At 57.2% G+C, this 14,441-nt stretch overlaps 1 protein-coding gene across 1 annotated transcript in view; it reads left to right on the top strand.

Annotated features, from left to right (window-relative positions):
• Positions 1 to 1,784: 1,784 nt before the first annotated feature.
• The window catches only part of LOC128085233 (zinc finger CCCH domain-containing protein 11A-like), a 44,972-nt gene continuing 32,315 nt past the window's right edge, over positions 1,785 to 14,441 (top strand). Inside the window, exons 1-2 of the mRNA XM_052692320.1 lie at positions 1,785 to 1,838; positions 2,125 to 2,248. Of these exons, the coding sequence (XP_052548280.1) occupies positions 1,785 to 1,838; positions 2,125 to 2,248 (178 nt within the window). The remainder of the gene's footprint in view (positions 1,839 to 2,124; positions 2,249 to 14,441) is intronic.

Here is a 14,441-nt window from a genome sequence, read left to right as displayed (position 1 = left end):
GGGCGACCCTCATGTTTTCTTACAATTTGGTACCAGGCCTAGTGACTTTGGGCCAGAGCCCAAAAGGCTGCATCCAGCCCAGGGGCTCACAGCCACAGCCCCAGTCAGAGAGGCTGGCACACGGCCTGGGCCTAAAGATGCTGCCAGAGAAGCCGGGAGTGGCCCTGGGGCCTAAACACACAGCCAGAGAGACTGGCACCGGCCAAGGGACCTGAAGGCACAGCCTGAGCGGCCAGCACCGACCCTGGGTTGAAGCCCAGCCAGAGAGGCTGCCCTGGCCCCGGGCCTAAACCTGGAGCCCCAACGCGAGAAGCCGGCACCAGCTTTGGGCCCGAAGCCACAGCCTGAGAGCCGGCCCTGAAGTCTGAAGCTCCAGCCAGAGAGCCAGCACCAGCCCTGGGCCATAATGCCGCGGTTACAGCCACTGGGGCAGCGCCAGAGCCGGGGCTGACAGCCACACCTACAGCCGGGCGGGCTGGCAGCGGCCGTGGAGCCTAAAGCCAGTCCTGAAAGGCCGGCACCAGGCCTCGGCCTGACGCACAGCCCGAGAGGCCGGCACCAGGCCGAGAGCCCAAAGCCGGAGGCAGAGGCCGGCACCGGCCCTGGGCACAGATGGGCCTTCCTGTTGCTTTCTGCTGATTCCTATAGGGCTCCACGGACCGCTCTGAGGCCGTGCTGCTCCTTACTGGTTTTCACTTGGCCACGCTGCAGCTTTATGGACCGGACTGCTGTGCGCTCCTCCCAGATCCCACTTGTTCCTCTGGGACCCCGCTGACCACTCTGAGGCCATACTGGTTTTTATTGGGCTGCACAGGGGTCATCTTCACTTCTCTGTTGCTTTACTCAATTAACCCCCATTCAATCAACCCCATTCAGCACATTGGGTGAGTCTCGTGTTTCCTACAGTTTGGATCTGGGAGGTGACCACTCCTTTGCCTATGATGAAAGCACAGCGGTGATGCAGGCACTTGCTGAGCTCACAGTGGTTGCCTGGCTGGGAGCGTTTGTGCCCCAGCTGGAGCAGAGCTGGTGGTCTGGTGAGCGTGCTGCAAACCAAGACTGAGCTCTGTGCTTTTCAGGAGAGATCTTCTGTGAGAGCCCACTGGGAGCAGCGCTGCGGCGCGTGCGTCAGCTGGGCACAGTGACCAGGTCATCCGGCTGGGCAGTGACCAGGTGAGCTGGGTTTGGTGCTGGCTGGGGGCCGGAAGGTGTCTCAGCAGAAAAGCTGGGCTGGGGAGGAGTTCCCAGCTCCAGCGGTGCCCCTCAGCACGGCTGTTTCCAGGGGAAATGGTTCTTGTTGAGATTCCATCCCACGTTTCTGTGAGGATGATGAGATGACATTCCTCCCCTGGAAATTCACTGCTGATCCCCCACCTTCATGTCGGACATTGAAAAGCAAGGAGAGCACAAGCTTCTCAGAGCACAGCTCGTGCCCCCTGCCCCACGGGTGGCTGGGTGCAGAGCTGTGGAGGAGATGGAGAAGGGCACTTGCTGACACAAGCCGTGGCAGTCAGACCCAAACTGGACCTGGTGGCAGGCAGCTCTCGCAGCCAGCTGCCTTCCAGGCGTTGCCCTCCTCAAGAGACTCCATGGCGCGGCAGAAGAAAGCTGGGAAGATGCTTCTTCCTCATGATTTTTCACTGGTGGATGCTTTCTGCAGGGTTCCTGTCCAAAAGGAGACTTTGGGCATCGAGGAAGAGTGAAGCCAGCTCTTTCCAGGAGCGGGAGAAGTTCCTGTGCAGAGAACCATCTGAGCTTGGGCTTCCTCTGAGACTTCAGCCGTCATGTCTCAGCATGGAGACGAGCGCGGCTGCAATTCCCGCTCTGTGAGAGCAAAGGTAGGGCTGGGTGTCTTTTGCTGGGTGTTTCTTCCTTTGTTTTTGTTTTCCAGGGGAAGGGGTGGAGCGGAGGGAGCCCTGCTGGTCCTTTGGGACCTCAGGAACTGGTTGGGTTCTGCGCTCGCTGACAGCCTGGGCTAATAACATGGGCATGGCTCAGGCTGTGTTTTCCCTCAGTGGTAAAGAACATCTCAGCACTCTGCTATCCCATCTCTGGCACGACCTGGAAGCTCTGTGCAAACCTCGGCTGCCCGTTCCCTCCAACGTTTCTTCTTTCTCTCCTCAGAAGCAGCGCGGCGCGGTTCCCCGCCTTTGGGAGCAGCAGCCAGCAGGCTGCCAGAGATCCCACGGCGCCTGGCAGCGCACAGAGGGACGCGATGGGCACGGGCCGTCCTCACTGCCACGCAAAAGTGAGTTTCTGCAGTCCTCTGTCATGAAGGATGGAGGAATGCCTGCTAGGTATCACTTCTGAGCGGCTGCAGTGCTGTAGGGATGTCCAGAAACCACGGTGGAAGCATTAGAAAGGCCGACAGCAGCAGCTGATGGCAGCAGCGAGACACCAGTCTGTGTACAAGTGGTGCTGCTCAGAGCTGAGTGCATTCCCTCTAGGGACAAGAGATCCGTGTCTCCACGTTTGCACCCGGTAGCGTTTTGTTTGCTGATGCAGCTCTGCTCTGCAGAATGCAGAGCTGTCAGGCAGTCCGGGGTTCCTCTGCTGCCATCTGGCAGGAATGAGAGCATAATGCTTTGTGTCAGCACGCTGCAGTTTGAACACCAGTTTCTGCTCTGGCTGTAGAACAGCGTCTTCTGGTTTTGGGGTGGGTGTGGGCTGACAGGACAGCGCTGCTCCTGGGGTCTGTGCAATCACACTGGATCTGTCGTTGCAGGGACGGAGCCTGCGCGTCCGTGGGATGGTGCTGGGCACGGGGGGAAACGGAAAGCCTCCCCAGGTAAGAAGCTCCTGTGAGCTGTGCTGTGGGTGCTGCCTCTAAGCAGGGCTGCACGCAGGGCTGAGTGTGATGGAGGAGGGAGGAAAGGGCACTGCAGTTCTGTGCTGACTGCAGAAGTGGCACAAGGCTGGAGCAGCGGAAAGGAAATTGAAGAAGCTACACTGGAAGACCAGAAGTTTGGTTGGCTGTGCTAAAACGTTCCTGCAAAGAGATGCTCTTCATGTCTCTGTTTCCTTTCTGTCAGATGCTGATGCAAGCAGCCTTCCAGCAAAGCGCAGCCTTGCAGAAAGGCAAGGCAGAAGCACCGAGTGTGGCACAGCACCCAAGAGAGGTATGGACACACAGCAGGCACCTGGGTTTGGTGCACTGTCTTTCTAGCTAGGCTCTCTGTCTATTCTTTCTGGGACTGACGCTGTTGTGTGTTTTACCTGAGGTATTAATCCCTGGGATCTACTATTACCTTCCTGTCCCGTTTTGTAGTCTCAACGCAACGTTCAGCCAAGATGCTAAGATTCCTTACTGTGTACCCTCGAGATCAGGTTTCCTAGTATCGAGGCCCATTGTGCAGACTGAAAGTATCACTGGACTCTCGTTGTATCTCCTTGCTTCTCTTTTCTTGATTGTAACAGACAGAGGTGCTGAGTCCAACGGAAAGATCGACCCGAAAGCGGTGCAGGAAGGGCTTTCTGGGAGAGCTTGTCTTCAGGCTGGGGGGCTTCCTACATCAGCAGGTCCCAGCTCAGGGGGAAGACCTGCCCCTGCCGTGTGCCCCCGCTCTGTCTCCAAGTCCCTGGCTGCAGGTAAACGCAAGGGCCTGGAGGAAGAGCAGCAAACATCAGCGCTGCTGCCTGCCTGCAAAAGAGCCAGACGTCAGAGCGGAGGCAGCGTGCCGGCTCCAGCAGCACAGCCTGGGCCTGCTGCAGCACGGAGCTCCAAGCTGCGAGGTAAGCAGGTGCTGTGCTACCGCCCTGCAGGGCAGCTGCTGCCCTGATCAAGCACACCGAGGCTGCAGAGGGTTTGCTTTGCTTTCTCCTTCTCTGCAGAGGGGAAAAGAGTTGGAGCCTCTAAGAAGTCCAAAGGCACTGAGGTGCCACAGTATGTAACCCCGTCTCTTTAACTGCATGGTGGTCTTCTGTTTGTCCCCCTGGAAATGTCTTTCACTGAGAGGCTTCCTGCTCAAATTTCCCCTGTCTTTTTTCTGCCTTCTGCTTTTGTGGTACCCATGTTTACACAGTTCTGCTGCTGACAGAATGAATTCATTGTTATTCTTGCTTTATAGCAAGAAGACGACGACAGAAAGAGAGGAGAAGGGAATTGAAGAAGGCTTCCCTCAGAGCTGCAGCTGCACATACAGAGGTGAGTCCTTGGCGAGCACAGACACGGCTCTTGTTGCCTTCAGTGCCTCTGTCTGACAGCCGTGAAAGATGCTGTAAGGTCCTGAGGGCAGTGATGTCACAGAAAAACACCCAGCTGTGTGTCTGAGGAAGTCACGCTGTCAGCGAGAGCTGCCCAGGCGAGCTTGGGTGCCTTCCTCTGCCTTCAGAAGGACGCTGTTGGTAACGGCCGGAGGGTTTTGCTGCCATAAGGAGCCTTGCCGTGTCGGGCACTGCGACCTTGGAAACCTCGTTCCCCCAGCAGAGCATGAATGTTAGCATAGGCAGCTGCTGTGGGAAGTAACGCCAGCGACCTGAACGGCAGGAACGTGCTGTGCTGCATGGGGCCGTTCTGCAAGTGTCCTGATCAGCCTTTCTGAAGGAGAGCTCCCCAGATTGTTTCTACACTCACTCTGTTTCTTTCCAGTGCTCCACAATGAACAGCCTGGTGGAGATGATGCAGCAGCTGCAGCTGAGGGACTGAGAGGAGCAGCATCAGCCGGCAGCGCTGCGGCGCGCGGCGTTACAGGGCAGCGCTGCGAGTGCCGCCCAACTCCAACTCAACTTTGCTTGTGGTCAATAAAAACATCACCAGTAGAGATGGACACAGAGCGCACGGCCCGATTTGTGCAGCGGCAGCCAGGAGCTGCTGCTCCAACGACTTCCTGGCGCACTCACACAACCCTGTGCACTCACACACTGCCTGCACCTCCTGGCACACCTGTGCGCAACCATCCGAACGCACGGGCAAAGGTGTGCAAAGCCACACAGCCTTGTGCAGAGCCCTCGGTGCACACGCCGTGTTCATGCACACGCACACGTGTGTGCTGCCGTGTTCTGTTTCCGGCCTTCGGTGTCTGGAGGGGGGCGGCAAGAAAGAAGGGCAGAGAGAGAGTTGAGATGGGACGGATGGCAGAAGTCTGTCACAGTAAGGGTGGCACTGGAGCAGGGACACTGTCATGGGAAAAAAGCCAGACTGAAGGGGAAAAACAGGGATTTCGGGGAGAAAAACCCAGATTGAAGGGGAAAAACAGGGATTTCTGGGAGAAAACTTCACATTTAAGGGGAAAAACAGGGATTTCTGGGATAAAAAGCCACATCCATGGAACAGATCCTCCTGGATGACATGCTCAGCCACATGAGGGATGGGCATGTCATCTGTGACAGTCAGCATGGCTTCTCCAGAGGAAGGTCATGCTTGACCAATCTGGTGGCCTTCTATGATGGAGTGACGGCATCAGTGGATAAGGGGAATGCGACCGATGTCATTTACCTGGACTTGAGCAAGGCCTTTGACACGGTCCCCCACCACATCCTCATCTCCAAATTGGAGGGATGTGGATTTGATGGATGGACCACTGAACGGATAAGAAACCGGTTGAAAGGCCGCAGACAGAGGGTGGTCATGAATGGCTCTGTGTCCAGGTGTAGGCTGGTAACAAGAGGCGTCCCCCAGGGCTCTGTGTTGGGACCGGTGCTCTTCAACATCTTCATCAGTGACAGCGATGTAGGAATCGAGTGCATCCTCAGCAAGTTTGCTGATGACACCAAGCTGAGCGGTGAGGTCGACACAGTTGAAGGAAGGGCTGCCATGCAGAGGGACCTTGAGAGGCTGGAAAGGTGGGCAGGGTGAAGTAGATCCCAGATCCCACTTGTTCCCCTGGGACCCCGCTGACCACTCTGAGGCCATACTGCATATTTACTGGGCTGCACAAGGGTAATCTTCACTTCTCTGTTGCTTTTCTTCAATTAACCCCATTCAATCAACCCCATTCACCCCATGGGTGAGTCTCATGTTTCCTACAGTTTGGATCTGGGAGGTGACCACTCCTTTGCCTATGACGAAAGCACAGCGGTGATGCTGAACCCAAAGCCATCGCTCCCAGACCAGCTGTGCCATTCCACTCACCCCAGTGCCTCAGCCCAAAACATTTACAAGGGAGAGATGCTGCATTTCCTGATCAACTCCAGCAACCCTCTGGAGCACCTGAAAATCACGCAGCCCCACCAAAGCCACCTCTCTCCATTACCTCCATTACTCCTGCTTTCCCCAGCCCTGCGATAACCAGCTTGCACAGCCCTCCAACCCCACGCACCACCACCATCCCACAAGGGCTCCCTGCAGCACCAGCTCTACCCCACAGCGACGGGGCACAGCCAGCACACCTACAGCACTCCACACACCTCCGCTTCCCACTGCAGCGCCAAGCTGCTGCCTTGCTCTGCATCAGCCCTGGCCCCTCGGAGAGGCGGGCAGCGGGATGCCGCAGCACTGGGATGCTGTCACAGCTGCTGTGTCCCACGGCCACAATGAGCTGGACCGTGTCATGTTTTAAAAAGATAAGGCAGCAGAATGAGTTGCAGAGGTTTTCTTGCTAGAGATGCTGTGCCCCTGTGCAGTTCTGTAGAGCCAACACAGATACGCAGTGGATGTTCCCATCTTGCCATGCTGTGCCCAGGATGCTCTGCAGCTCCCTGGTACAAAGCCCCTGCTCCCTCCTACAAAACCATGCCATTTTAGTTCTCAAGTATGCTGCCCTATAGCAGGGGCTACTGAGGTTATAAAGGGCTCAGGACAGCAGCGAGCATCCATGGGAAGCACACTGGCTGCACCGAAAGGGGTGCTGGAGAGTAGCATCCAAAACAAACCTCACCACATGGTCCCAGCTGGTGGTGTGTGGGGTATGCTTGATTCCTGGAATTAGGGCTAGGTTGCAGGCAAAAAACAGCTTCACCTTAGCAGGTGTGTTGCCTGAGAGTTTCCTGCACAAACTGAGACTTACCTCTGGGTTTTTTTCTGCATTGTTTTTGGCATCTTCATTCCAGCCCCAGGGTTCACAGCTGTTTCCTGGAGCATCCGTGTGTCCCAATGGGGGTGCCACAGGCTGAAATCAATGTGCAGAGATGGCATGGAGAGGCCTCCTTGCTCTGGAATCTACCACAGACAGACAGACAGCACCTGGATGTGATCTGCGGAGAGAAGAGGAGCGCTCTTGGTGGAAGCCAGACGACCCAGCACAACTCCTGAGGAATCTGCAAACCAGCACAGAACTGTAGAGCCCATCTGCAGCTGCTTTTTGCCTCTGCAAGCTCCCACTGAGCCACTGCAAATGACCCAAAACCTTTGCTGCAGCCTCAGGACTGAGTTCTCTTGTGCCAGCTGCTCCCCACAGCTGTGGGGTGTCTTGAGCACCTTGCTATGAGCTGTAGAATGGAAGGAGCAAGGAGATGCTCATCCCTAAAGGGCCACTTGCTCATCCACAAAAAGTGAAACGAAACACAGCAGGCGCAGGGGTAAATCAGCTCTGAAGGAACACTTCTGCTCTTTCCATAGCACTGGTCACTCTATGCTGCTCTAAGGGTTAGACTAGGTGAGAAGAGCTCTTACTGCTGCTGAAAGAGGTCAGACCAGCTTCATAAAGCATCACAGACCCAGCCAGTTCTGCATCCTCCAGCGTGCACAGCAGAAAGGCATTAAATGTGTGGCAGTGTCCAGGCACGTTTTGCCCCAAGAGCCCTGACACCAAAAGGCACAAAAGTGACTCCAGCACATGAGCGAAGACGTGGTCACAGGGCTCAAGTCGTTCCTCAGAGACTGTGAGTACGGGCGTGAGAGCAAAGTGAGAGATGCCACGATCCTCAGGGTATCTCAGCCTCACAGAGAAATTGTGGCTACAGCCTGTGAGATACAGCTGGGCTGCTTAAGAACACTGAGCATCCACAGCTGACCCACACCTCGATGAGTCGTGTCCACAGCTGATGTCCACAGCTCCCTCTGATGCTAGAGTAAAGCTCAGGCTCACCCAGGCTGTGTCTTTCCCTGAACTGCTCCCTTCCGCAGTGAAAGCTGGCACAGCTGGGCCCATGGCCCCCTCTGACCTCCTGAGCTGGTTGCAGGGTCCCTCAGTCAAGCGCAGGGCAGGAAGGAAGCTGAGACCCTTATAGGACCTCCATAGCTGAGACTCTTACAGGTCGTTTCCAACCTTGTGATTCCATGATTCAGTCAGTTCCTCGCTGCTCACTCCCATCAGAAAGGTCCACACACTGCTTGGGAAGCACAATGCCACCTGGGGAAAACAGAAAGCAGGAACAGGCCATGCAGGTGGCTGTCACCCAGCAGAAGGCCAGATCCTTCCGCCTGATATCTACTCCTCTTTCCAGTCCTGATGCGGCCCAGAGCATGCACAAGTATCAGTGGTCAGCAGCAGGACTCAGGGAAGGATCTGCAGAATCGCAGCTGATTCAGCTCTCCAGCCTGGCAAAGGAGCAGAGCCGTAGGGCTGCATTGAGCTGCAGGACTGCCCTGCTGTCATTGGGGTGGTGAAGCTGAAACCAGCTGGCTGGCAAAGTCCCATCTTGCTGACTGATCCACGGAACCCCAGGGAAAGAGAGACAGGCTCTGCGCTGAGAAGGGCTTGGGTACCGGTCCAGGAAAAGGGCGCAGCTCACAATCGTTGCTCAGCATCTCCACAGGACCACTGCTCACCATCAGGATGCTGTGAAGCCCAGTGCACAAGGCAGAGGGGAGACAGGGAGGTCACAGCGAGTCCCCCAAAAGCTGGGCAACACCTGCAGGTGGCACATGGACAGTGCAGGACGGGTGGTGCAGTGGAACTGCCAGGTCACAGCCTGAACCACTGCGTGAGCACACGAGTACCTCGAGCGGGGAGCCTTCCTCTCTCTCCATCTCAGCAGTGCTCCCAGCAGCACACACACAGTCAGCCTGCACAGCTCTCCTCCCCACACCCCTCAGCCCCCTTTCACCTTTCAGCACACCGCAGTTCAAACGCAGAAGGCTGCATTCCTCAGCTCACCGCTTTCTGCCAAACTGTTCCTGGGAGGGATGAGTCGAGTACTCTTTCTGTGATATCCTGTTCTATAGCTCCTGTATCTCAAATAAAGGCTCTGCCATCGCCTTGTTTGCTTTACAGGTGGGAAGGGGCAGAGGACATCTGTAACAATCAGAATGATCAGTGCAGTGGGAGCAGGTGTAACCACAAAGGGACTGGCACAACAGAAGGGTGTTACAAAGAAAAGGGAAAGTGCTCACCTGTCCCTGAAGATCCAGGCTCACAGGGAAAACTCCACAGGGCAGGGATCCCCAGCCAGAGATCCTTGCCCAGTGCAGGGTCAGCCCTTCAGTGAGGTCTAAGAGAGGTGCAGCCAGGCTCCCCTCATTCCATCATACAACTGAACTGCCCTCACCTGCGCTCCCAGGGCCGACTGGGTCCTTGGATGCCTGGCAGGTTGAGGGGACATGAGGTAGCTGCACCCATCACAGCCATGGGCAGCGCAGACAGACGGCCATCAGCCATGATGTGCAGGGTCTTCATGACTGGAGCTTCAGGGGATGGCCGTGGTCACTGTGGAGAAGGGAAGAGCGTGGGCAGCAATTGTGGAGACAGGGCACCTACCCTGGGCTGCAGCCCCTACAGCACAGTTGCAGGGTTTCAGGCCGCTCAAAAAACCCTTTCTCTCATTTGCTCTTCAGAGTGACGCAAAATCGAATCCCAGCACTGTCACAGCCTGGGCAGAGCACGGCAAAGGAACCCTAAACCTGACAGCTCCCTTCCTACACCCCTCACATCACTCAAAGAATCCTCTCTCCCTTCAGCAATCGCAGCCTCTCCCCAGGGGTTGCACCAAAGGGCTCTTCCTTGGTCAAGAACTCTCCATCCAACTCCCAAAGCTCTCACACACCTCAGGCACCTTCAGCTCTGTCATACCAGCAGTGAAGTGCATGCACCCACCTGCCACAGCTTCGCAAGAACACACCACTCCCTGCTGAATTACCTGATGGGCCACAGATGTCATATCAACAGAATGAAAAGGAGAAAAAACAACTGAGAGAAGGAGAAAAAGGCCCTTAATAAACCAAGGGCCTTGGGGCTCTCTCTAGGACACTGGTGCACTCAGCACCTACAAAAGCATCACAGCATCACAGAATGGCCAGGGTTGGAAGGGACCTCAAGGATCATGAATCTCCATCCCCCCTGCCACGTGCAGGGCCACCAACCTCCACGTTTCATGCTAAACCAGGCTGCCCAGGGCCCCATCCAACCTGGCCTTGAACACCTCCAAGAACGGGGCATCCACAGCCTCTCTGGGCAGCTGTTCCAGCACCTCACCACTCTCTGAATGAAGAATTGCCCCCTGATGTCTGACCTAAATCTCCCCTCCCTCAACTTAAAACCATTTCCCCTCATCCTACACATGTCAACCCTTTCAAAGACTTGATTCCCCTCCCCTCCGTAGGCTCCTTTAGGTACTGCAGGCTGCAATGAGGTCACCCCACAGCCTTCTTTTCTCCAGGCTGAACAAGCCCAGCTCCCTCAGCCTGTCCTCACAGGGGAGCTGCTCCAGTCCCCTGATCATCCTAGCGGCCCTCCTCAGGACCCTCTCCAACAGCTCCCTGTCTTTTTTGCACTGCGGGCTCCACACTTGGACGCAGCAGTCCAGATGGGGCCTCACACGGGGCAGCGCTCCAACAAGGAAGGAAAACAAATCCAGCACGCTCTGCAGGGCTCCCAGCTCGCAGCAGGGGACGCCTGCTCCGCGTACAGAGCGTGCACACAAATGGCACCTCATCTCTTCCCCATTGATCCCCCCGCCATTGATACAGGCATTTCGAGGCATTGGGGAAAGGCAATGGAAGGCTCATCAAGAAGACTGGATGCACAGGAGATTTCTCACTTCCTCGGGGCGAGAGCACTGCTTGTCTACATGACCAATCTTTTCCAAACAAGCACCAAACAACTGTCACAACTAACAACTGAAATGGCATTTCCCTGCAAAAACAACCAACCAACCAACGAGCAGCCTGTCCAAAGACCCCTCCTCACACACTTGCCAAAAAGGCCACAGCCATTCTTCCATTTGCCAGGCTTACTCACAGAACTGCAGGCTTCTCTTCTCCATGCATCACGTGGACACACAAAGGCTGCTGGTGCAGGGAAGGCAATTTCACCTGGGCATCTCACCACAGACGCTCCCTCTGCTCTGCTTTCCTGCAAAGATACAAGGAGAAAAGCCTCAGCTCCTCCGAGCAACAACTGCAAACAACTCCAGAAAATCCCCCACCCAAAAGCAGTTCCTGGGGAGCTACAAAGCACTCCTTCGAGGTTCACATCTGCTTACGCTGCGGCCTCTGCAGAAACACGCTGCCTTGGTGCTCCTGGCTCCTCAGGGCTCTTTTTCATCACCTCCTGGGCACAGCACAATAGCTCCTCTTGCACAAATCGAGGCCCTACCTACCTTCCTCCACCCCAAAATCAAGTCCAACACACAGTTGGGGTGCAGAGACCGGATGCTGACAGGAGCTCTAAAAGAGCAGAACAGGGGAAGAGCACATACACACAAGGCAGAAATAAAGAAGAGCAGAAGAGAAGAAAAAGAAGAAAGCATACAGGTAAGAAACAAGTGCAGAAGATGAAAAGTGCAGCAGAGATAACGGTTGGATACAGGCAAGACAGCAAAGCAGGGAAAAGACGAGCAGAACAGGAGAAGAGCAGAAGCATAACAGAGAGGATGAAGGTAAGAACGACGTGCAGACAAGGAGAAGAGCAGAAAGGGAGACAAGACAGGTGAGACAGAAAAGCAGAAGTGCAGAGCAGCTGGAGAGCAGAAGAGAGAACACGGGTACGGCAGAAGTACAGAAGATGGGCAGAGAGGACACAGGCCAGGGAGAAGGGCAGAAGCAAAAACAAATAGAAGGGAGGAAGAGAGCACAGAAGAGCAGAGAAGAGCAGCAAAGTAGAAGAGCACATAGCATAGGTCAGAACAGAAGAGCCTAAGATGTGCAAGGAGGAAACAGCTAAGTCAGAAGAGCAGACGAGGAGAACAACAGGAGAAGAGAGGATACGGGTAAGAAAGAAAAGCTGAAGAGGAGCACAGATGCAGGAGAGGAGTCAGGATTAAGGAAGGAAGAACTGCAGATGAGCAGAAAGAAAGGATAACACCAAGGGAGAAGAGCTGAAGAGCAGGTGAGGAAGAGAGCAGAAAAGGGAAGTGCAGAAGAGGGAAGAGCAGAAAAGACAACGCTGCCTGCTCTGTGCTCACCAGCAATGCCCCAGGACACGGCCAAAGCGAGGAGAAAAAGCCCACGATGTAAAGTGAGCGATGCTCTGGAGGCACACAGCACCAGTTCACAGCAACAAGCTCGGCATACGCTGCACGGGCCTTGACTCATTCCTGCACTGCTCTCAGCTGAATCGGGGCCGTCCCACCGAAATCACTCCTTGTCATTGTCACCTGTCCAACTGGCCCACCACGGCTGCCGCCGCTTCCCAGAACTGGTAATTAAAGCTGGCAGTTTAAGCCCTAAGCCACGGGCTGGTTTTGGGTGGTGACGACTGGCAATGCTTGCAAGGGAGATCCTGACTGGGAGGGGAAACCATCCCTGGGGGGAGAACGCACTGCAGGGATGGCAAATCCCCACAGGGATGACGGGCAGAGCCTTGGGAAGGAAGGGCACTGGGCTGCAAAACGCCCATCCATACGGTCACTGATCCTGGGGATGGGAAACCACTGGGATGGGAAGGAGGTCTGGGTACGAAAAGGCAAAGCATGGCAAGCCGGGGGGAGAGGGGCTGAGCCCAACGGTCACGGAACCCCCGTGGGGGGAGGGGCTCCCCCAACTGCCACTCTCCAGCTGTCATGGCAGGTAAGGCAGCAGCTCCCCCTGCTCTGACGCTCCAGCTGACCCCAGCGCCCCACATCTCACCCCTGTGGCCCCGGATCTCATCCCAGAGCCCCAGAAAACACCCCTGTGACCCGGATCTCAGCCCAGCACCCCAGATCCCACTCCTGTCACCCGGATCTCACCCCAATGCCCCGGCTCTCAGCCCAGCGCCCCGTCTGGCGTTTCCCCACAGAGAGATTCCCTCGAGCGCTGACGGTGCCTCTGACGCCTGACGCCACTTGCTTGGATGCCACTGTGCCGCCACCGGACCCCGCCGGGATGCAGCCCACCGTCCGCGGACCGATGCCGGTACCCCCACAACCCTTCCCTGTCCCCACTGCCACCCACCTGGCCCCTCAGCCCTCTGCCTGGCCCGGCCTACCAGGTGCCTGGGGACAGGCAGCGCAGCTCCCACCCGGGGGGCTGCCCCCAACCCTGGCTCAGCTGCCACCTGTGGGCCTCACCCCAACTGCGGGGCTGCACTCGCCGGTGCTGCTGCTCCTATCTGGGGGGCAGCACCCAGCTACGGCTCCCCCCCACGCCCCTGCTCCCTGCTCGGGACGTCCCCTGCACGCAGGGACGCTGCCGCCCCAGCGGCCGATGGGGCTGTGGCCCGGGGCCGTGCCCCTCCACGCGGAGCCCCCGCAGCCCGCAGGCACCTGCCTGCCGCAGGCCCCTGGCCGCCCCGGCCCCCCCCCAGTTCTTTTGCAGGTACCCTCCCTGCAGCAGCAGGTGCTCCCCATGCCCTGCACCCTGCCCGACACCTGGGAGCTGCCCATGCAGCCCTCCCAAGACGCCGTGCTGCTCTCGGAGGACCAGGGGCACCCAGCGCCCACCGACGTCTGCCCCCACCCCGCCACGGCTCCGCTCGCCTGCAGCGCTGCCTCGCTGCAATCAGGCCGTGAGTTCAGGGGCTGCAGGGCGGGCGGCAGGCTGTCTACTCCACGGGGCTGTGGGAAAGCTGGCATTGCCCCGCTGGGGATGCTCTTGCTTGGCCAGCAGCGACAACGAGCGCAGACACCCCGGAGGACGTCGCCGAGGACATGGCTGAGCTCCTGACCTGGATCAATGAGGGTGAGTCGGGGGGCAGCAGAGCCGGCGGGGGGTGCTCGCACCGAGCGGGCACGGGAAAGCTGGCAGTGCCTCTCTGGGCATTTTCTTCCTTCTCCAGAAGTGACAGCCAACCCAGGCATCCTGCACGACAACGCAGACGTGGACGAGCTGCTCACGTGGATCAACAGCGGTGAGTTTGGGAGCAGCACAGCTGCTGGGGGCTGCCTGCGCTGAGTGCCTGCGGGAAAGCTGGCATTGCCCCACTGGGCATTTCTTCCACTGCCCAGAAGACAGACCCAGCACCAGCACTCTGGCCAGCGATGCCGAAATTGACCGTTTGCTCATCTGGATGGATGGTGAGTTTGCGGTCTGCACAGATGACCGGTGGGTGTCTGCACCAAGCAGGGGGTGGGAAGGCTGCCATCATCGTTCCGGGGCACGTTCTGCTATTCCAGAAGCTGCGAGTGCCCTGCACAGCTGCAGAAGGGAGGGGCTGGCGCAGGGCAGCACTGCCACAGAGCCACCGAGCCCACGAGCCTCCAGCAGC

This window comes from Tympanuchus pallidicinctus, unplaced genomic scaffold (genome assembly GCF_026119805.1).
Source record: "Tympanuchus pallidicinctus isolate F22 unplaced genomic scaffold, pur_lepc_1.0 scaffold3, whole genome shotgun sequence".
NCBI classification, from domain to species: Eukaryota; Metazoa; Chordata; class Aves; order Galliformes; family Phasianidae; genus Tympanuchus; species Tympanuchus pallidicinctus.
Note: the sequence above shows the minus strand (reverse complement) of the source record. Positions and strands in the feature narration are given on the sequence as shown.